At 46.2% G+C, this 23,385-nt stretch overlaps 1 protein-coding gene across 1 annotated transcript in view; it reads left to right on the top strand.

The window, feature by feature from the left end:
- Positions 1 to 8,218: 8,218 nt before the first annotated feature.
- LOC145342593 (Y+L amino acid transporter 2-like) overlaps positions 8,219 to 23,385 on the top strand; it is a 95,842-nt gene continuing 80,675 nt past the window's right edge. The window contains exon 1 of the mRNA XM_080188139.1: positions 8,219 to 8,650. Within this exon, the coding sequence (XP_080044265.1) occupies positions 8,242 to 8,650 (409 nt within the window). The 5' untranslated portion in view covers positions 8,219 to 8,241. The remainder of the gene's footprint in view (positions 8,651 to 23,385) is intronic.

Genomic DNA, 23,385 nt, shown 5'->3' with positions numbered 1-23,385 from the left:
ATCTTCAGCTGTCCAGAAAAATGCTTTTACCAGTGCTCGCAGGACAGTCCAGAATAAAGTGCGTACAATGCAGGATGCCTGGCTGAGTGCCAAGGCAGATGAAATACAGGGATATGCTGACAGAAACAACTTGAAACGGTGCTGTGAAGCCCTCAACATTCTCTATGGACCTCAATCTCTCAGGAATTGCCCCCTCCTGAGTGCAGAGAAGGCTCAAATCCTGCAGAGATAGACTGAGCACTTTGAAGCTGTCCACAGCCGACTATCATCCATTAACAATGAAGCAATAGACAGGATTCCCCAGGTTGATATCAACAGCACCATGGATGACCCACCGCTAGTAGCCAAAGTCACGAAAGCTGTCAGCCAGCTCTCCAGTGGCAGAGCCCCAGGGGCAGATGCCATATCCACAGAGATCTATAAAGCTGCTGGTCCTGCACTTATCGAGAAGCTCACCAAGTTGTTCCAGTCCTTTTGGAAGCAAGGATCCATTCCTCAGGAACTTAAAGATGCTTCCATCGTACACCTCTACAAGAGAAAGGGCAATCGGCAAGTATGCGACAACCACCGAGGAATCTCGCTGCTCTCCATCACAGGAAAAACCCTTACAGGAGTCCTGCTAAACCATCTGGTCACTCATCTGGAGCTGGGCCTGCTTCCGGAGTCACAGTGTGGCTTCCGCAAAGGTCATGGGACTACTTACATGATTTTTGCTGCGCGTCAACTTCAGCAGTATCAGGAGCAGAATCGCGAGCTCTACACAATCTTTGTTGAACTCGCGAAAGCCTTCAACACTGTAAGCCAACAAGGCCTATGGAGGATTATGTCAAAGTTCAGCTGCCCCCCCCAAATTCAATCAGATGGTATGCCAGTTCCATGATGGCCAGAGTACTAGATGGCGGAGAATCCTCTGAGGCATTCCCAGTCACCAATGGCGTCAAACAGGGCTGTGTGCTCACACCCACACTGTTCAGCATGATGTTTACTGCTATGCTGAATAATGCCTTCCAGGACAGTGTTGCTGGAATCAGCCTCAAGTATCAAGTGGATGGGAAGCTTTTCAACCTGAGGAGACGTCAAGCTATTACCAAAGTGAAAGAGACTGTCCTGAGAGATTTCCTCTTTGCCGATTACTGCACTCTGTATGCTGGCTCAGAGCTAGAGATGCAAGTCAATATGGACAAATCTTCCACGGCTTGTGACAACTTTGGACTCACCATCAACATTAAAAAGACCAAAGTCATGCACCAGCGTGCCCCTCATGCACTGTACACAGAACCCATAATCACAATCAAAGGGCAGAAACTACAGGCAGTGGACCAATTCTTGGCAGCACCCTCTCCCAACCAGTGACTGTTGATGCAGAAGTTAACTGTAGAATAGCAAAGGCAAGTTCTGCTTTTGGTAGAGTGCGCTCCACTGGATGGGAACGTCGAGGAATCAGCCCAGCAACAAAACTGAAGGTCTACAGCGCTGTGGTACTCACTACCCTCCTGTATGCCTGTGAAATGTGGACTGTGTATCAAAGGCATGCAAGACAGCTCGATCATTTCCTCATGACTTGTCTTCACAGAATATTACACTCCGATGGCAAGACAAAGTACCAGACACTGAAGTTCTCTCTAGAGCAAGTCTACCATCAGTCCACACACTGCTGATGAGAGCACAGACCCGGTGGGCAGGTCATGTCATCCATATGTCAGCCGAGCGCATACCCAAGCAGCTCCTTTTTGGGGAACTCTCTGCTGGAAGACGCTCGCACGGAGGGCAGAAGAAACATTTCAAAGACACACTCAAGGCCTCCCTGAAGTCGCTTGACATAGACACGACCACCTGAGAAACGCTGGCACAAAACCACCTGACCTGGCACTGCCTCATCCACAAAGGCTGTCAAGCAAGGTGTATTGCTGAAGCACAACTTAAGCGCGAGCTGTGTAAGTCCAGAGCCACCAGCACAACAACTACAGTGTCAACACAAATCTGCCAATATGTGCCAGAACATTCCATGCCCGAATTGGCCTGATCAGTCATCTTCGGACACACCGCAACCAGCCTCAAAATGACTAATGGTGTTGAGGTCCTCATCAACGACGATGGACGAACAACATGAGATAAAATGAAGAGGGCAAGGCAAGAGAATATGGTAATGATATAGATAATGATAATCACAGTGTTGCGAAGATTAAACTTGAGTACACTAGCAGATGACATGAATGTTTGCAAGAGTGGTTAAAAAAAAAAATGAAGGCTCTGTATCTTAACGCTCACAGTTCTAGTAATAAAATGGATTAATTGATAGCACAAATAGAAGTAAGTATATATAAATTGATTGCCATTTCAGAGATATTTTTGTAAGGTGGCCAAGGCTGGATCCTGAATATTGATGGGTATTTTACTGTTTGGAAAGACAGGAAGTTCGGAAAAAGATGGTGAGGTGGTTATGTTAATTAAGGATGACAGTATTGAGAGATTACCTTAGTTCAGAAGCTCAAGATGTAGAATCAGTTCAGCTAGGGATAAGAAATAGCAAAAAGAAGAAGACACTTATAGGCGTTGTTTATAGACTCCCTAACAGTGGCTATAAATGGGGTCTTGTAAGAAAGGTACTGCAATAATGATGTCTGATTTTAAGCTTTTACATAGATTGGATAAATCAGATTGGCAAAGGTGGCCTGCAAGATGTATTCATAGGGTATAGTCAGGACAATATCTTAGAGCAGGATATTCTTGTGACAGGATTAATTAATAAAGTTGTAGTAAAGGAATGTAGACAACAGTAATTGTGGCAATTTCATATTCAGTTGAGGATGAGAAATATAGGTCAAAAAGAGTATGAAGACAGACTTGGTTAAAGTGAGTTGGGAAGATAGGTGGGACAGTAGAGAAACAGTGGCAGTCATTTAAAGAGATTTTTCATAATCTCAGCAAATATGTATTCTAAGAAAGACTATGAGAAAGATGTGCCATCTGTGGTTAACTAAGGAAGTTAAGAGCAGCAGCAAATTAAAAGAAATGTACAACACTGCAAAAATTAGTGGTAAATCAGAAGATTGGCAAAATTTTTTAAATGTGAAACACATAAGGAAGGATAAATTAGAGTACTCGAGAAACCTAGTTAAGAATATAAAAATGTTAATAGGAGTTTGTACAAATATTTTAAAATGCAACGTGTAATTAAAGTGAGTTAAGGTCTCCTAGGGGGTGATTCTACGAAAAAAATTCTAAGTGTTGAATTCGTGTAAAACCTGGAGTAAATCACACTGGATTTTTCAGCAGGAGTTTCACAATGAATCTCCCGCACTGCACTGCAGAGTGCCTCATTGTGAATCAGTCCAAAAATCAGTGGATGGGACCTAGTCCCTGTGGAGAGGCTGGCAGCATAGCAACGAGCATGCACCAATCTACCAATGCTGGCCTCCCAGTCACTGCCCAGCTTTGCGGCCCCTGCTGGGCCCTACCCTACCCCCCAAAACAACCCTATTGTTGGTCCTGCAGAAGGTGCCCGGGCCAGCGTCAATGACCTCCACCACCAACCCCCCCCTCCCCACAGTCTGCTTCAATATCTCCCCTCACCCCCTCCATCCTGATCATTGGTTTCCCTCCTTCTGTCACTCAGCCCAAATACAGAGAGGCAGCGGGACCCCCCACTCCAACTGATCACCCCCCATCAGGCCCTGCCCCCATTAGGCCCCACCCCTTTGGCACTGCCCAATGCCTCATCGGCCATGCCACAATACCACATGGGCATTGGCGCTTTGTCCCTTGGGCAGTGCCAGGGGCCTGGCTGGCACTGCCAAGATGGCAATGCCCAGGGGGCGACCTCCAGTACTTGACCCTCTGGGGGGCCTCAATGGCCCTTCCTTCAATTTAGCAGAGGTCAGGTTGCCAGCTCCCTTCAAGTGGGGAGCTATACTAAACCCCCTGGAATGAACCACTGCTGGCGGGCCTGTAGATTTCAATCCGGGGCCGGTAGCTCTGATGTTTTCTCAATCATTCAGCATTTAGAATTTGTTTTATAAGATCGCACCCATAAGATCGTGCCCACAGAGTCCTACAGAGACCAGTGCAGCTCTGCAGCTACTCCTGCGTTTGACAAACACAGATGAAACGTTCCATGTTGCTACCTTCCACACACCTGACAAAGGAACACCATTTCTGAAAGCTTGTGGGATTACTATGAAATAAACTGGTTGGACTTAAACTCAGTGTTGTGAGACTTCTTACTGTGGCTACCAGTGAGGACACTGATCATAGAAAGATCCAATGCCACATCCTGGTATAATCACACACTTAGCGCACCTGAGCAGGTCGAACACTTGATTTCAGGACTTTATCACCTTTAATTAACTTTTAAAGTTCAACTTTCTTTGCAACAAAAAAGGAGTGGGGAATGGTGGGTGAGGAGGAGACACAATGGGCTATGCACCAGTTGCTATAACCTAATCCATGCTTCTCTCTGTATATGTAAATAGGTACCCAATGTCAGTTTGTTTTATTGCATGTTACACAATGGTCTGTATATTGTTCCCAGTGGCGCAGACTGTTGCACATCATGCCACCTGGGTGTCCCAATTAAACAGGGAAGATGTAGACCAAGCGGTCACATAATAACGTAATGACACTTACATAAGAAATCACGTGGTGGGGTACAGAAGTCGCCCCCAGGATCTCATGCAGAGCACAAATACTTGTGAAATACTTAACGCTGGGATCCCCGATTGACCTCCCAAAAGGACTCGTAGAATATGAGTTCCCGCGTAACAGGTAATTTATCTTAACAGGTGGAACTCGTATCCTGAACCCTTTATAAAACAAGGCCCTGAGTGGGTTCATTGTTGTTGGGACCTGTATGTGTTTGCCACAGGCTTCTGTTTTTACTCTGTGCAATAAGGCACTGTTCCTTTACAGCTGACTCTTGAACTATTACAATAATGTATGTAGCTGTTGAGTTCAGACATAAACTGTCTCTGTTGGAAGTTCTTGATGTCAGTGATTTGAGGAACCCACAAAATTTCACAGTCACCAATACAATATTTTCCTGAAATTCATCCTGGTCACATTCATCATCAGAACCGTTTGTTTCATAAATTGCTTAAGTACTTGATTTCTGTCTTTTGGGCAATTCCTTAAATAGTGATTTTGAGAGTCACACCAGAAACACCTAGTAATTATTCCCAGTATATTTCTGAGACTTGCTGTCAGCTATCCCTCCAATCTAGCTTTTTGCCTAGATCTATAAATCTGTTAAAAGTACAACCCACCCACCTCAGGACATCTTTAAGCAATCCTTTCTTTGTATGAACACCTGCCATTAAGCCAGCAATCATAGAAACATTGAAGATAGGAGAAGGAGGAGTCCATTTGGCCCTTCAAGCCTGCTCTGCCATTCATTACAATCATAGCTGAGCATCCAACTCAATAGTCTAATCCTGCTTTTTCCCCATAATGTTTGATCCCATTTGCCCCAAGTGCTATATCCAGCCATCTCTTGAATACATTCAATGTTTTGGCATCAACTACTTCCTCTGGTAATGAATTCCACAGCCTCACCATTCTTTGGGTGAAGAAATGTCTCTTCACCTCCGTCCTGTATGTCTATCCTGAATCCTCAGACGGCGACCTCTGGTTCTGGAGTCCTCCATTCTCTTAAAGTAAAGGTTTATTTATTAATCACAAGTGGGCTTACGTTAAGATTGCAATGAAGTTACTGTGAAAATCCCCAAATGGCCATACCCTGGCACCTGTTCAGGTACACAAAGGGAGAATTTTAGCACGGCCAATGTACCAAACCAGCATGTCTTTCGGACTGTGGGAGGAAACCGGAGCTCCTGGAGGAAACCCATGCAGACAGGGGAGAAAGTGCAGACTCCACACAGACAATGACCCAAGCTAGGAATCAGACTCAGTACCTGGCTCTGTGAGGCAGCAGTGCTAACTACTGTGCGACCATACCGCCCACTGCATCTGTATCACTGCATAATTTTCAACATCTCTCACAAAGGTAGCTGGAAATGATTGTTTCCCCCAAAACTTCTAGAGCAGTGGTCATTTGTTCAAAAGGAGCTTCACCATGAAATTGAACTCTATCAAAACCAAAAGTCTATTCATGTGTGAAATTCATGCAAAATGTAATAATTAAATGCAAGTACAGACTCCAGAATTTCTGGATTGAATTTCTTTAGTCTTTCATGTAATGGTTCAAAATTCATGATATATTCTCCCATGGACTGACTGCCAGTCTTCTTAAATTTATCAAATATTGGCCACATCTCCTGGGCCTCCAAATCATCTTTTTTGTAAATTTGTCCATAAAATGTATTAGAATTGGCAATCCCTCTATGGTATCTGAGTCAGTTGCATTAAGTTCTGAAAATACTGGTCAGAATTCACTGGCTGTTTGTGCCCCGCCATCGCTGCAAGTGAGAACGGAGAATTTGGCATTCAGCCAAATCTCCATTCATTGCAGCAGGACAAGAAAAGCCCGGCTGCAGGTGAGTTCACAGAATCTGGCCCTTTATTTCTAATTTTTTTCCTGGTAAAGACAAAGTCATACCTTGCATTCTCTGGTTCATGTGTTTTCAATGCCAAAAAGACTGGTGAGTAATCATACTTTGTGATCCTGCGGTGTGGCTCAGCCAGGAGTTTTACTTCTGTTAGAAACAGGGATTGCTTTCTGTTTTCTTTCCCTTGCCACTAAAAGGATCAAAGTCAATCCTTTGCTACTATGTTAAATAAGTGAATATCCATTTACCGAACTAGGCAATCAACGTCATTCTGCTGGTTCACAATAGTTTTATTACCATATTATAGTTTCCACTCTACCCTTCTGGATCCGCTCCCTGTCCAGAAGTAACTCCTTGCTAGAGAAAAGCCCAGCTCTAAAGTATATGCTTCAACAAGCATCACCTTCTGAAGCAAGACCTGGTTTGCTCTTAAAGGAACCTTCATTTCTAACATTGTCATGAAGGTAGCATCGGGAATGTGTGAGGGCTGAAGGATGGAGGGCTTATGATATTAGCGAACATCTTGGATGATGTCCTAGAAATCCAAGGCAAGCCTTTTAAACAGCCACCTGGGTGACGTACCCAACTTCATATTGCACCCATTCTTCCAAAGATGTGCAGGTTAGGTTGATTGGCCATGCTAAAATTGCCCCTTAGTATCCTGAGATCCATAGTTTAGTGGGAATAGCAGGTAAATATGTAGGGATAAGGATAAGGGAGTGGGGCCTGGGTGGGATTGTGGTTGGTGCAGACTTGATGGGCTGAATGGCCTCTTTCTGCACTGTAGGGTTTCTATGATTTTTTCCCCCACAACCAAGATCTCATCATTCAGATTGCTTGACTCACACTGCCTGCCTCAAGAGCAAAACCCCAGGCCATGTAGTTTCAGGAACTATAATGTCATCAAGCACTGCTACCTCACATACCAGTGATCCAATTCAGTTCCTGGCTTGGGTCACTGTGCTGAGTCTGCACGTCCTTCCCCCGTGTGTGTGGCTTTCCTTCGGATACTCTATTTTCTTCCCACAGTCTGAAAGACATGCTGGCTAGGTGCATTGGCCATGCTAAATTCTCCCTCAGTGTACCCAAACAGGCAACTGGGGGGTTTTCTCAGTAACTTTAATGTAAGGCTACTTGTGACACTAATAAATAAACTTTAAACTTCAAACAAGCATTTTGAAAAAGTGAGTCATTATGGCAAAAATTATGATCATTCATCATATCAATTTGACATTGTCGCTGATTGCACTGCACATTAGCGCTAGACTAGCCTGTTACATTCATATTTCTAGTTTATAATCCAGTTTACTTTTGGAATAAAACTAAATGTGAATAAGAACAGGAACTATTTACGTAAATGAAATCAAATTACTGCAGATGCAAAAGCAAAAGAATGCTGCAAAATATCAACAGGTCTGACAGCATCTGTGAAGAGAGAACAGAGTTAATGTTTAAAGTCTGGATGACCCTTTGTTGATCATTTTATAACCTTAAAAGAAAAGATCAGATGTGTAAGAGTGATAAACATAGTATAAAACTGTATATAATATTCTCAAATTCTCTCATCACTCTCTTTTGTTTTTCCAGGTAGCTGCTTCATACTGCAGCACTATACTGCAAGATGGTCAAGGAAAGTGTCAAGCTAAAGTCAGTTCTCCCTAACATTGCCACTACTCCAAATGTAAATACAGGCATTGGCACTTCAGAAACCATTGAAAACAATCAGCCACAAACACAAATGCAACTTAAAAAACAAATTTCTTTAATATCTGGTATCAGTTTAATACTTGGACGCACAATTGGATCGGGGATATTTATTTCTCCTGGTGCGGTCCTGAAGTATTGTGGCTCCTATGGTCTGTCCCTGATTATGTGGTCTGTTGGGGGTATAATCTCAGCGATTGGAGCCCTCTGCTATGCTGAACTGGGTACAACTATCACAAAATCTGGTGCTGACTATGTGTACATTTTGGAATCATTTGGTAGTTCTGTTGCCTTCCTTAAACTTTGGACAGCATTACTTATTGTTGAGCCCACTTCACAGGCCATTACTGCCATCACCTTTGGCAACTACCTGGTACAACCTGTCTTCTTAAACTGCAGTACACCATACATAGCAGAACGACTAATTGCAGCTTCTATCATCGGTAAGTCTAATATTGCTATTTCCGAACATTGTAACATATTTTAATTGCAATGAAAAGTTTAGTAGGTATTAAAAATATTAATTTTTTTGTACAATAAATTAAAATAACAAATGGTTTGCTTATTGGACAACTGTTAGTGTAATGACTCTAATCAGGCCATTGAAGTTCCCTGATTAAGGGGCCAAGCGGGGAGACTTTGCTTTGTATATAACCGGGAGTGTCAATTCCTCTGCCACTCCTGAAGGTAGACTGCTGATTGACAGCATTCTGTATACTGCTGTTGGAATTGTACATAAAGGGATTCTGGTGTAAAGACTTCCGTCTCCATGAAGTTATTACAGTGGTGACGAAGAAAAATGAATGAACTGAAGGAACTTGCTTACTGTCAGCCACTACACATTGGGGGTATGCCATTGCCGGGCAAGCATGTCTTTATTCAGAAAATTGAACTCTTTTGATTCGGCCATGGAAGACTGGGTCCAGTATGTAGAACACATGAATTATTTCTTTAGAGGTAACGATGTAGTCTCAGATGAAAAGCATCGGGTTATTTTGATCACTGCTTGAGGACCATCAGCTTTCGCTATTATGGACAGTTTAACCTTTCCAGAGGCACCAGACACAAAAATCTTCCAAGAATTGATGGACTCAGTAAAAGAGTATTATGACCCTAAGCCACCTCTGATCCTGCGAAGGTACCGGTTTTACTCCGAGATACAGGGATGTCACTCACTAGTTACTAATCACTCCTGATGAAATTAAGATGATTAGCAGAGGCTTGCGAATTCAGATTGATGTTAAATGAGATGTTCCAAAACTGATTGGTGTGCAGAATCAATAATATGACCATACGAAGACATCTGTTGGCAGAGGCCCAGCTGGACTGCAAATGAGCATTACACCTGGCTTTGTCCTTGGAAAAAGCGGCGAGTGGAGCATGAGTTACAGAGTATTTCGATGAAGTTGACGCCCACACCAGTGCAACTGAGTTAAGGGACTACCACTGCAGGGCATGCAACTATATTGCCTCCTTCAGAAAGTTTCAGCTACAAGGAAACCCTGGTCTGCCTGCAGTCACTCCTAAACAAGGCAAAGTTAGAACTAGACAGACAGCAGCCCCTGCAGAATCCTGACTAGCAAAATATTGCAGTTGTTACAGTACTCCGAGTCGGGAAAGAAAAACAAAGTTTCAAAACTGACATTTCAGAAAACAACACATAAGCCAGGGTACAAGAGAATGCACACCCTGGAAGCTCCACCTACCTCCAACGAGGAACAACCACTTTGCATAAATGTTATCAAATTGGAACCTAATAAATTATCCGTAAGACTGAATGGTCATTCAATAATAATGGAAGTCAACACAAGCACAGCCGTGTCCTTGGTAGGGGAAATAGTGTTCAACAAAACTCCAACCCCTATCCCTAACCAAGACTTTGGTAAGACTGAGGACTTACACAGCGAAACCACCGAGAATGTTGGCCACAACCCATGTGCCTGTTGCTTATGGAAAGCAACTGGTTAAGTTACCATTGATGGTAGTGGAAGGTTTGGAACCGAGCCTATTGGGACAGAATTGGCTGAAGGAGATCCTAGGCTGGGTAAGTATTTTTCAGTTGGAAAATGGTCATCTGAGCAAAGTCCTGCTCAAATACCCAAAGGCCTTTCGAGAAGGGTTAGGAACAATCAGAGGAGCGAAAGTGACATTGCCTGTCGATCCAGAGGCAGTTCCAAAATTTTGCAAGGCCTGGCCCAACAGTTCTCCTCAACAAATGTTTTAGTGCATTGTGACCCCAGGAAAGAGTTGATGTCACTTGCAACGCGTCTCCATACAGCGTTGGGGCAGTTCTGGCACATACATGGCAAAATGGAGAGGAACGACCAATAGCCAATGCCTCCAGAACCCCAGCAATAGCGGAATGGAAGTATGCCCAGATGGAAAAAGAAGGCCAGCCCATAATATTCGCAGGAAAGAATTTCCACCAGTACTTATATGGGCAGAAATTCATGATTGTCACCAATCACAAACTATTTGCTGGTTTTGCTAAAAGAGGACAAAGTGGTGCCACCAATAGCATCAGCCCAGATCCAATGCTGGGCATTATTACTGGCAGCATACCAATATCAGCTGGAGCACCAGCCAAGAACTCAAGTGGCAAACGCCGTCACCTTAAGCAGGGTACCGTTAGCAGACACCCCACCTGTTGGTATCCAGAGTAGAAGAAACGGTGATGATACTTAACTTTCTGGACACCCGCCAGTAGCTGCACACAACATACGCCTGTGGACACAAGAAGACCCGGTACTGGCAAAAGTAAAACACTTGATACTAACAGGGGAAATGGAAAAAACAGTCCAAACGCAATTCCACCCGTATTGAAGCAGAAGAGAGCAGAACACTATGAAAGACAAAATACTGCTATGGGTGGGGAGGGGGAGGGTGGGGGCACAGGTCATACTTCCAAATCAGGGCCATTGTGCCAGTCTGGCCAAATTACTTCATGGGCACCCAAGAGAGTCCAAGATGAAGATGCTGGCCAGGAGCTATGTCTGGTGACCGGGTTTAGACGCAGAAATAGCAGCATTGATGGGTCTGTGCCAGTAATGCCAACAAGGGCAGACGGTGCCCCGGCAACCCTGCTTCATCCATGGGAATGGCCAGGTAGGCCATGGACTTGATTTCACATCGATTTTGCGGGCCCATTTATGGGTCCCATGTTCCTGATAATAGAACATGGTTGGACATCTACAGGGTGAATTCGGCAAACACAATGACAACTGTTGAAAATCTGCGTGTCTTGTTCTGAATGCACGGAATTCCAGAAGTGCTAGTCTTGGATAATGGATTGGCTTTCACCAGCCAAGAATTCATAAAATCCATGAAGTCAAATGGGATTCAACATATCAGGATGGCAGCATACCATCCAGCATAAAATGAGCTCACAGAGAGACCTGTCCAGACTTTAAAAGCTGGGCTGAAAAAGCAGCCAGTGGCATCTATAAACACCAGGCTCTCCTGCTGGTTGTTTGACTGCAGAACACCCTCACATGCCACCAGGGGAATAGCACCAGCAGAGCTATTCACGGCCAGATGGCTCCACACCAGACTGAGCCTGTTATTCCCAAACCTGGGGGGTGAGGTGGAAAAGCACAAAGAGGGCCATGACAACATTTCAGGGGCCATGACAACACTCATCAGGAGAGACATTTCGAACTGGGCGAAAAAGTCTGGGTGAAGAATTGTACAAATGATCCCACATGGAACAGTCAAGTCCAGGACTGGACCTGTCTTACCAGGTACATGTGGGAGAGGTCTTCTTAAGAAAGCACCTAGATTAGGCGTGGGCCTCGAGTACGTCCCCAGTCCCTAAGTCGACTCAATCCAGCAAGCCCAGGACCAAGGAAGGCCCTCCTCGACAGGTCAGCCGTACCTCTCCAGCATCCCTGCCAGAACCTCGGAGTCTGAAATGGACACGATGAATGAAACAGTGGCTGTCCTCTACCGCCAGGTGAGTGATGAAGTAGCGTTTTGAAAGCTCATGATTCCAAATAAACCTATTGAATTTTAACCTGGTGGTGTGAGACTTCTTGCTGTGCCCACCCCAGTCCAACACTGGCATCTCCACGTCATGGCTACCTTCAGGAGTGGTAGAGAAACTAACACTTCTGGTCATATACAAAGCAAAGTCTCCCTGATTGGCCCATCAATTGGCCCCTTAATCAGGGAGTTTGTATTCCAAGAGGCCAATTTCAGTGGCCTGACTAAAGTCATTACATTCCTCCCATCTCCCCTCTGTGGTCTGAATGCCTCACGGGCCTCTTCCTCCACTTTAGCACCAGATCTGCCTCCTCCAATTCATGAAAGAACAAAAAAATTACAGCACAGGAACAGGCCCTTGGGCCCTCAATGCCTGACCAACCATGTTGCCCCATTGAACTAAAGGCCCCACCTGTCATAATCAGAGGTAGGTGGTGGGAGGAAGAGGGTGATCCAACCCTCTGGCACTCACTGCAGAAGAGACGAGCGCCCAGTAGGTACACACCACCTACCTCTAATCTGAATTGGAGGAACCAAACCAGGCGCTGAAGCAGAGAAAGAGGCTTGTGAGGCAACCAGACCATGGGGATTCCGCAGACTTTGGTGGGGGGAGAGGGTAATGACTTTAATCAGGCCATTGAAGCTGGCCTTTTAGAATACAAACTCCCTGATTAAGGGGCCAATTGATGGGCCCAGCAGGAGACTTTGTATATAACTGAGTGTGTCAGTTCCTCTGCCACTCCTGAAGATAGCCATGATGTAGAGTTGCCAGTGTTAAACTAGGGTGGGCACAGTAAAATGTTACACAATAGCAGGGATGCTGATGAAGGAGCAGCATTCCGAAAGCTTGTGATTCCAAATAAACCTGTTAGAGTTTAACCTGTTGTTGTGAAACCTCTTACTGTACTCCTGAAGGTAGCTTGATGACTGACAATACTGTGTATGCTGCTGTTGGAATTGTAAATAAAGGGATTCTGGTGAAGGGACTTCCATGTCTGTGAACTTATTACAGTTAGCTTAAACAATGCATGCTACAGTGTGTTGCAAGCGTACTTCAATTTTCTTATTATCAACTGGGAAATAGCAGTGTAAAGGGCAACGAGAAGGAGGAGTTCCTGAAACATCTGTAAGAGATCAGGATGTTAATGTAAAATCTGAAAGATCATAAACATTAAAAACAATTTTTTTATCAATTTAAAAATCTATAAATTTTAATAAGGAATAGAGATAGTTAATATTACAAAAATATAAAATTACTTTCTCAGGACCACAGAAGTTGTTTAACAGAGATTATGACAAATGCACCATTAAAGTTGTACTTCATCCAACACAGTGTAACGTATTCTGAAGTTTTTATACAGTGAGGCTATCGGCAATAAATGCTTAAACGAAGTGGCAGCAGAGGTAGTGGGTACATTGGTTATAATGGTTGGAATTCACCGGTTGTACACCCCATGTCACTGCCACTAGCAAGAATGGAGAATTTGATGCTCGGCCAAATCTCTGTTCACAGCAACAGGACCAGAGATTATCAGTTGCAGGTGAGGTTGGAGAATCTGGTCAAATATTCCTAAATTCCCTGGATTGTGTAAAGGTTCCAGTATACTGGAAAAAGGCTAATGTAATGGCCCTGTTCAAAAAGGGAGAACAGAAGAACATAGGAAACTATAGACTGGTCAGTTTAATGTCTGTTGGGTAATTGTTGGATTGTTCCATTATTAAGGAAGTAGTAACAGGACATTTGGAAAGTAATCCACCAGAGTCAGCGTGGTTTTATGAAGAGTAAATCATGTTTGACTAATTTGATGGAGTTCTTCAAAGATGTAACAAGCAAAGTGGATAATGGGGTTCCTGTAGATGAGTATGTCGGGACTTTCAGAAGGAATTTGATAAGGTGCTGACAAAAGTTAAGGGCTGGATTCTCCCAAAAATAAATTCGAGTTCCCAACATGCAGGGAAATGGAAGTAATTCCCGTGGTTTTTTTAGCACACTTACTAGAGTTAATCTCCGACACTGAGCATTGCAGAGTGCCTCAGTGGGATTCACTTTGGAAAGCCCAGTTCTCACCTGAGAGGCCAGCAGCATAGTGCTGAGCAGGCCACTGTGCATGCGCCAATTTGTCAGAGTAGTGCATGTACTGTGGCCTCCCAATTGCTGGTTTGCACCACAAACCCCTCCAATCATTGGCCTTCCAACACCTCCCCCATCATTACCCCCCGCCCCAAGCCCCCAATCGCTGGCCTCCCAGACCTCCTTTGGCCAGCCCTGATGTCTTCACTACCCCTGCCTCCTCCAGCCAGCCCCGATTGCCCTCATTCCCTCCCTCGCCCATTGATCCTCTTGCACAATGACAGCAGGTCCCCCCCTTCCCAATAGGCCCATCTCCAGTACGCCCTGGCCCCACCCTCTTGGCACTGCCCGGTACCTAGTGGACAGTGCCAGTTTGCCCCTTGGGCAGTGCCAGCCCCCACTCCCCTTCCATACCCTGAACCTCTCTGTGGGGCCTCAATGGCCTCTGTTCTCTTCAATGGGATTAGGCGTCTGTTCCCCTTAGTAGGGAGGCGTCGAAAGTGCCGCTGGAGGGTATCACTTTCAGCAGGGATGAGGGCGAAGATGCTACTGGATCCAGAGAATACTGTCTTGGGGTCGCAAATCATATTGAAATGCTCATCTTCACAAAGAGCTGGGATTGGTGAAAGAGCATTAAAGAGTAACAAGAAAACCAGAGGCTCTGGCCCTTCATTCAGACGCCAGTGTGAAAGTGATGACGAGGGGAACTCCAAAAGTAATTGTGTGTGCTGGGCTGAGTGTGTTGAAATACTCATAGAAAGAGCTCAGTGGACACCAAACACAAGTGGGGCATCAGGGGTGGGAGTTCTGTACGGGCTGCGAGGGAGCAGGATCACTGTACATGGGAGGAGTATGAGATGAAGGCAAGGCTTCACATTCCAATATACAAGGACAGACACCTATTCATTCCCCAAACTACCAATCTCCTTTCTTGTTGATGCATTCCAGATGCCTCCAATTCACTTTTAATCAGGCTGCAATCAAGGTATGTGTCCCCTGTTCCAGACTGCACCATCAGCGAAAACATTGCCCTGGCCCTTCATGTTACACTTCAATTCCCTGTTTGTGTTATATCTGCCTCATCTGAGTTAGCTATGACTTTGATCAGTGTTACACACAAAATGGGAAATCTGCCTAACACTTCTCTACCTCGAGTGGTATTTTAATGCTTTTGTTGTTTGATAGTACACATGAAGGATGCTGGTTGACACTATAATGTTCAGTAAAGTTATATAGGGCATTGAAATAGTTCTATACGATCTTTTATATTCATCCAAGCAGGCAAATGGGGCCTCAGAGATGAGGATAGTATATTTTAGGAAGACGTAGGCGAGGATTCTCTGACCTCGCCATGCCATTTATCGATGCTGGAGAATAGCATATGAGCCTGAAAATTGGTTATGCGCCCGGCACATAACAGTTTGCAATTTCTCCCAGCCCCTTTCTAATGGTGCGAACCTTATGCCCATTTTCGCCCAAAAGAGTGCCAGGCCAGGCTTATTAGCATGAGATTGACTGCATGTGAGTCTCATTAGCAAGTTTTGGCACATGAACCACTGCCTGCCGGTGTGAGGGAGACTGGCGCAAATCATTACTGGTCCTTTACAGGGTGGTTCGGGCACAGCAGTTGCGACAGAGAGTGAAGGGGTGAGTGCTGCTGTGCTCCAATCTCCAGGGTGCAAGGGGGTGGTTCACCCACTGTTATAGTGTGGAGTGGGGCTTGGGGGTGTTTGGGCTGAGCTATGGGTCCTGCAGCCAGGGCTCGCTGTTGAGCTGGGGTCATGTGGCAAGCAGTCTCCCTGTCTGCTGAAAGACCCAAAAAGGTTTCAAAGATCAAGGTCAGATCCCACTAATGTTGCACCCTCCACCCTGCCATTTAATGGCTTGGGAGGCTCAATGGTTTAGTGCAGACATCCCATCCCAGGCTCCACTAATGGTCACAAGCACCTGGCAGTTGTCATCCAAATCAAGGGAACTCGGCCAGCATTACACGACTCTGCGGCCATGCAGGAGATCAGTTCTGCAGCCACACCAGCAAACACGCAGATGACATCTTGCCACATCATGCGAAGGGAAGAGACAGCCATGTGAAATGCCATTGGTGACAATGGGGTGGCAGTGTCCATAGCCACTGAGGCGATGATGTGGTATCAATCAGCAATCATTCAAGATGGAGCATGGCACCAGGGATGATTAGGGATGCTAGAGTTCAGATGCATAGGGACACAGAGTGCTAGGAGGTTTTGAAAGGCCTTGGATGGATAACTTTATGGACTTTATTTTACTCTTTACCACCACCCTCCTCGCCTCACCTCACAACAAGAGCAAATATAGATCATCATCACTCCTGCAGCAGTGAGCAAATGTCACCACTTGCAGCAAGGCTAACCCAGGCCAGAGAGCGCACCAGGTCAGCAGGGAGTCGCTAGTCCAGGTCAGGTCCCAGCCACTGGTCCGTCATGAAGGAGGGCTGAAGAGACAGAGGAGGAGGAGACCCCAGAGTTTTCCATCAGCTGCCATACGCCATGTGCCACTGCCAAAGACACCTTTGCAATGTCCTCACAGATGTGGCATTTCATGGGGAAGGGGGCACCTGCTGCTACTGGCAGTTAAGGTTACAGCTGCCCTTAACTTTGCCACTGTATCATTCAGAGCTTAAGGGTGGACCTTAGTGGAAGTTTGCGATCAAGGTGCATCCAGGAGGTGACAGATGCCCTGTATGCCTGGGTAGGGCACTAAATACATTTTGACCCAAGCACAGCCGTGCAAGAAGCCAAGGCTAAATGTTTCACTGCCATCATTGGGGTTTTGTGAGCTAAGAACATAAGAAATCGGAGCAGGAGTAGGCCATCTAGCCCTTCGAGCCTGCCCCGCCATTCAATAAAATCATGGCAGATCTGAAGTGGATCAGTTCCACTTTTCCGCTTTCTCCCCTTAACCCTTAAGGGGCTAAAGATGTCACCCTGTGGGCCCTGTGAAATCAGGGAGTGCTCTTTATAAACAGGAAGGGGTTCCACTCCCTGACAATGCAGATTATTTATGACCACCTCATCAACATCCTGGAGGTGTGTGCATGCTTTCTGGGAAGCATGCATAATAGCTTGGACATCTCTTGAGATTTTCAAGGATCCACCCAAGCTGCCGGAATGGCTCATGGGGGACAAGGGCTACCCGTTACGCTCCTGTCTGATGGCACCAGTGTGGAGGCTTGAGACCAAGGTGTAGATCTGCTATAATGAGGTCCATGCTGCCACCCAGTCTGTTGTTGAGTGGTGCATCAGCCTGCAGAACATGCCATTCTGGATTTGGTGATGCGTAATGAGGCAGGGAACTTAAGGTAAAAGAACTCTTAGGAGCAGTGACCACAATATGATCAAAGGGTGGTGAGGGATTGGAATGCCCTGCCTGCTGCAGTTGTAAATGCGCCTAGTTTGGGGGCGTTTAAGAGATCCGTGGGTAGGTTTATGGACGAGAAGGGATTGGTTTAGGTTAGTGGGTCATTGTTTTGTAACTGGTCGGCGCAACATCGTGGGCCGAAGGGCCTGTTTTGAGCTGTAATGTTCTATGTTCTAAATTTACTCTGCAGTTTGAGAGGGAGAAGCTGGAATCAGATGTATTACAATTACAATTAACGTATTACAATTAAATTTAATATTACAATTAAATAATTACTACTATTAAATAAATAATAATGTATTACAATTAAATAAAGGTAACTACAAAGACATGAGGGAGGAATTCGCCAGAGTTAATTGGAAAGGGAGCCTAGCAGGGAAGACAGTGGAACAACAAATGGCAGGAGTTTTGGTGGGTTATTCGGGAGGCACAACAGAAATTCATCCCAAGGAGGAGGAAACATACACAGGGGAGGACAAGGCATCCATGGCTGATAAGGGAAGTCAAGGACAGCATAAAAGCAAAAGAAATGCATACAAAGTGGCAAGGATTAGTGGAAAGCCAATGGATTGGAAAGTCTTTAAAAGTGAGCAGAGGACAGCTAAAAAAGCAAATAAGGTGGGCAGGGGGGAGAAGATGAAATATGAGTGTCAGCTAGCTAGTAATATAAAATAATTTAGAAAGATTTTTTCAATATATAAAAGGTAAGCAAGAGGGAAAAATAGACATTGGACCACTGGAAAATGAGGCTGGAGAAGTAATAATAGGAAACAAAGAAATGGCAGAAGAACTGAATTGGTCTTCACGGTGAAAGAACCAGTGGGATGCCAGAGCTCCAGGAGAATCGGGGGCACAGGGAATGTAGTGGCCATCACTAAGGAAAAGGTTCTGGGGAAAAGGAAAGATCTGAAGGTGGATAAATCACCTGAACCGGATAGATTATACACCAAGGTTCTAAAACTGATAGTTGAGGAAATTGTGGAGGTCTTGATGGTGGTCTTTCAGGAATCACTGGAAGCAGGGAGGTTCCTAGAGGATTGGAAAGTAGCGAATGTAACACTACTGTTTAATAAGGGAGAGAGAGAGGCAGCAGATGGGAAATTATAGGCAGGTTAGCCAGACTTCAGTCATTGGCAGGATTTTAGGGCCCATTATTAAAGAATAGATCATGGAGCACTTGGAAGTACATGACAAAATAGGACTGAGTAGGCACGGCTTCATCAAGGTCATGTCTGACAAATCTGTTAAGAGTTCTTTGAGGAGGTAACAAGGAATTTAGATAAAGAAGAACCAGTGGACATGATTTATTTAGATTTCCAGAAGGCCTTTGACAAGGTGACAAGGAGACTGTTAAATAAGTTAAGAGCCCTTGGTGTTAAGGGTAAGATCCTGGCATGGATAGAGGATTGACTGACTGGCAGAAGGCAGAGAGTGGGGATAAAGGGGTCTTTTTCAGGAAGGCAGCCAGTGACTAGTGGTGTACCCCAGGGGCTGGTACTGGGACCACAACTTTTCACAATATACATTAACAATTTGGAAGAAGGAACTGAAGGCACTGTTGCTAGGTTTGCAGATGATTCAAAGACATGTAGAGAAGCAGGTAGTACTGAGGAAGCAGTGGAGCTGCAGAAGGACTTGGATAGGCTAGGAAGGAAAAGAAGCAGATGGAATACAATGTGGAAAAGTGTGAGATTATGCACTTTGGAAGGAGGAATGGAGGCATAGACTAATTTCTAAATGGGGAAATGCTTAGGAAATCAGAAGCACAAAGGGACTCGAGAGTCCTTGTTCAAGGTTCCCTTAAGGTGAACATGCAAATTCACTCGGCTGATAAGAAGGCAAATGCAGTGTTAGCATTCATGTCGAGAGGACTAGAATACAAGAGCAGGAAGTAATTCTGAGGCTGTATAAGGCTCTGGTCAGACCCCATTTGGACTATCGTGAGCAGTTTTGGGCCCCATATCTAAGGAAGGATGTGCAGGCCTTGGAAAGGGTCCAGAGAAGGTTCACAAGAATGATCCCTGGAATGAAGAGCTTGTCGTGTGAAGAACAGTTGAGGGCTCGGGGTCTGTACTTGTTGGAGTTTAGAGGATGAGGGGGGATCTTATTGAAAGTTACAGGATACTGTGAGGCCTGGATAGAGAGGACATGGACAGGATATTTCCACTAGTAGTAAAAACTAGAACCAGAGGGCACAACCTCAGACTAAAGGGACGATCCTTTGAAACAGAGATGAGGAGGAATTTCTTCAGCCATAAAGTGGTGAATCTCTTTGCCGCAGAAGGCTATGGAGGCCAGGTCATTGAGTGTTTTTAAGGCAGAGATAGGTTCTTGATTAATAACGGAATCAAGGGTTGTGGGGAAAAGGTAGGAAAGTGAGGGTGAGAAAAATATCAGTCATGATTGAATGGTGGAGCAGACTCAGAGGGCCAAGTGCCCTAATTCTGCTCCTAGGTCTTATGATGGTTCCACTCCTGGATGGATCTGGTGGGCCCTGCTCTACAGCTCCCAGAGGATTTCCCACATTGTGGTACAGCAGCGGGTGAAATCATGGAGGAGGACCAAGTGGATGGCCACGAGGAGGAGGCGAGCCTGGAGGATATGGAGGATGAGGCAGCAGAGGAATGGCAACCGTGGTAATGGTTCAGCGGGACAGGAGGCCCGGCACCAGCCCCTTTGCTCTTAGGTTCATCAATGAGGAGCAACGCCGTGCCACCACCACCCCCCTCCCCGCCCGCCAGCCCCAACCCTCTTGCAGAGACCTTCAACTCCCCTCTTGAACCTTCATCCAAATTCCCTGACAGGGCACACCCCACCCCAGGGGGTCACATTTACATCACCCCAGAGTGAAAGGCCTATGTTGACCATGCCAGTGAGTGACTTGGCCATGCAGGAGGGTGATCATGACTCACTGCGAGACAAGCTGTGATGCTGCCATGGTCCTAACAAATTCTGATTCCTGCCTGTCTCTAACTGCACACAGACATCTGGGGGGTGGAGGGGTTTGACTGTTTCCTGTAACACTGTGGGGAGGACATGGTTGGGATGAATGGCTTCATCAGCGGTGTGGTGGGTGAGTGTAAGGAGTAGTCATTCCCTTTGGTTGGAGGCTATGATGAGAGGGCACAGTTTCAGGGCAGGGGTCTCAGTGATCAGTGAGGACCATCTGCACCCAGTAGTTGGCAGAGATCTGGGATGCGGTACCTGAGACAGCAGTTATCATCCTTAAAACGCCCTCGGCTGAGCACTTGGAGATCCAGAAATATGGCAAAGGGAAATAAGATTCATGTGACTTCTGTGGTGGTCATTGTTGGGCTCTGAGCAAAGGGCCGCTCCTGCGCTGTATAACAGGTGTGAGTGGGAGTATGAAGCTTCCTGTGAGGGATGGATCACAGAGGAGTCATGGTTCTGGAATGTAATATTTAACTGATAGTATTTACAGTGAATACTACCTTAACTACCATATTTGCCTTCACCCGTGCCCTCTTGGTGACCCTAAATATCCTGTACCTTCCGTGGTCTGCACTACCTCTAAGTGACTCCCCAGGATGCACATTGGAGTGGAGGCGGTCAGTTGTGTTCCATGCTCTGTGGCCTTTGATGCCCTTGGCTGTTGTCCCCTGGAGGGCTGAGATCTTGTGGAGCTCAGCTGATATTCAAGTGTCATGGATGCAGCCGTTGCTGCCCAGGAGATGCATTGGTGTCACGAGGGGGGGATTCGAAAGGGTTGCAGACACTTTGGGCTCCAGCGTTTCCACCTCCGTGTGCTTGTGAGCCCTTGGAGCATTCCATGGAATGGTGGGGCAACTGGAGTGAGCTCCAGAAGCCTTTGTGTCACCTGGATCTGCCAGTCCTAGAGGCCCAATGTGTCAGTGTCGTGGTGTGCTGTCAGCGATGGCCCTCTGAGTCAGAACTAAGCTCTGGAGCCCACAGAAGTGCCCTTTGTGACCAAGCCGCCATGCTCTCAAGGCCTACAGCCATTGCCCTCTAAGATTGGGCCAAGCTCTGGAGCCCCTCTGCAATCATCAGCTGTATCTTGAGCATACTCATGGAGCCCTCAGCCATGGTCCTCGGCATTCCATTCATGCCTTGTACCCTGCCACCCATGGCAACCATTTCTTGCCCCAGGCTTTCCACTGCATTTGTTGCTTTTGGTACCATGCAATACCAACACCCTCTCTCCCTCCTGAAGACTTTGGACTCTGCCAAACAGCTCGCAATTGCTGACACGTCTCCAACTCGCCCTCCTTCAGTCCCACTCTGCTTCTGCATTTCCAGGAGCTCTGTGAGAACCTTTCACTGCAGCCCTAAAGCCAGCTGTGTCCTTGGGTCCAGCAGACCCTGATTTCTCAGAATTTCCCTGTTCCGCCAGGTGTGCATCAGTGGCCGTGTCCTGCTGCCCAGAAAGTGACCGCAAAGCTTTTCTGCTAATTCCACCCACCTAGGTATTGCCTCTGCACTGGCGAATTATGTGGCAGATGCCTGTGGCACCTAGTCAGTGCTTTCTTTGGAGCTTTCCTCCAAGGTGCATGTAGGGGTTGTTGGGTGTGGGGATGGGGGAAGAGGGAAGCTGGGTGGGGGAAGGAGTTGGGAGGGGCGGATTGGGAGGGCTCAACCTCATCCAATGTTGTTCCTGCAACGGAAGACACCTGAGTAAATATTAGGGACGGACAGACATCTGGGCAAATCAATACTTGAGAAAGATCTAAATGGATCATGGTTTTTTGGATCCTCACACCTGTGGTGCACTTCGACATCACAGTTGCTCACAGCCCTCTCAGGTGGCTCCCATGAGCTCCATTGCTTGTTCCTCAAAGGAGTTGAGAAGTCGCAATTCGGGGTTCTGCTGCCCGGTCTACTATCGCATTCGGCGGGTATGTGCCATCTTTTCTCCCACAGAGATATAAGAAGATAATTGCAAGCTTGGAGACTGGTAGGCTAGGGTGGGAGTGGAGAGAGGGGAAATGGGGCAGATCGGCACCGTACCTTGCCCAGGCAAGGGTTGTGACTCAGCTGCCAAAGTGATTTGGGGAGGGTGCTGGGCAGTCAGGTGTCAGGGAGTTAGAGTGTTGGTCAGAGTGATGTAACAGACAGGACTGTTGCAAGAATGACGTCATCTATTTTCTTCAGGCAATGTGCACCACTCCTGCATATCAGACCGTGGAGACAGACTGTTGTGGACACCATTTCCCATGCCGCACTGCAGTCCTTGCTCCTAGGTCACCTCCCTCCTGGGGGTACAGGATAGCCTGCCTCCTCCACAGTATCCAGCAGCCACCCAAGCTCTCCTTCCGTGAACTATGGAGCTGGCCTTCGTAGTGCCGTATTCCTTGCATGACTGGCTGTGAGTGGAGGGGGCATTTAAGTGCAGCCCTCCTTTGTTAGCAGTGCATAGCTGCAGCCCCTTTGAGTGAGTCATGCACGTGGAGACTTCATAACAGTGTGTTTCACATGGCAACTCTTTCAGTGCCCTAAGTGAGAATGAATTGCGGTGCAGGCCGTGGCAATGAAACTGGCTCATATCACTCCCTTTTTCTTGTCATTATGACACTTAAGCCACGATATTACCAGCTCGTCCTACTGGTAAAATCGGATTAGAGGTGAAAAATCAAGATTGGGCCCAGTTTTTCACCTCTCAAGATGTACCGGCACTGATTTGACTGCGAAATTTGCCCACAAAGGGCACAAAGCCGATTTCAATATTTTTACAGTCAGTAGTGAGTCCCGGAC

Source organism: Carcharhinus amblyrhynchos, chromosome 4, assembly GCF_965287045.1.
Source record: "Carcharhinus amblyrhynchos chromosome 4, sCarAmb.v2.hapA, whole genome shotgun sequence".
Classification (NCBI taxonomy): domain Eukaryota; kingdom Metazoa; phylum Chordata; class Chondrichthyes; order Carcharhiniformes; family Carcharhinidae; genus Carcharhinus; species Carcharhinus amblyrhynchos.
Note: the sequence above shows the minus strand (reverse complement) of the source record. Positions and strands in the feature narration are given on the sequence as shown.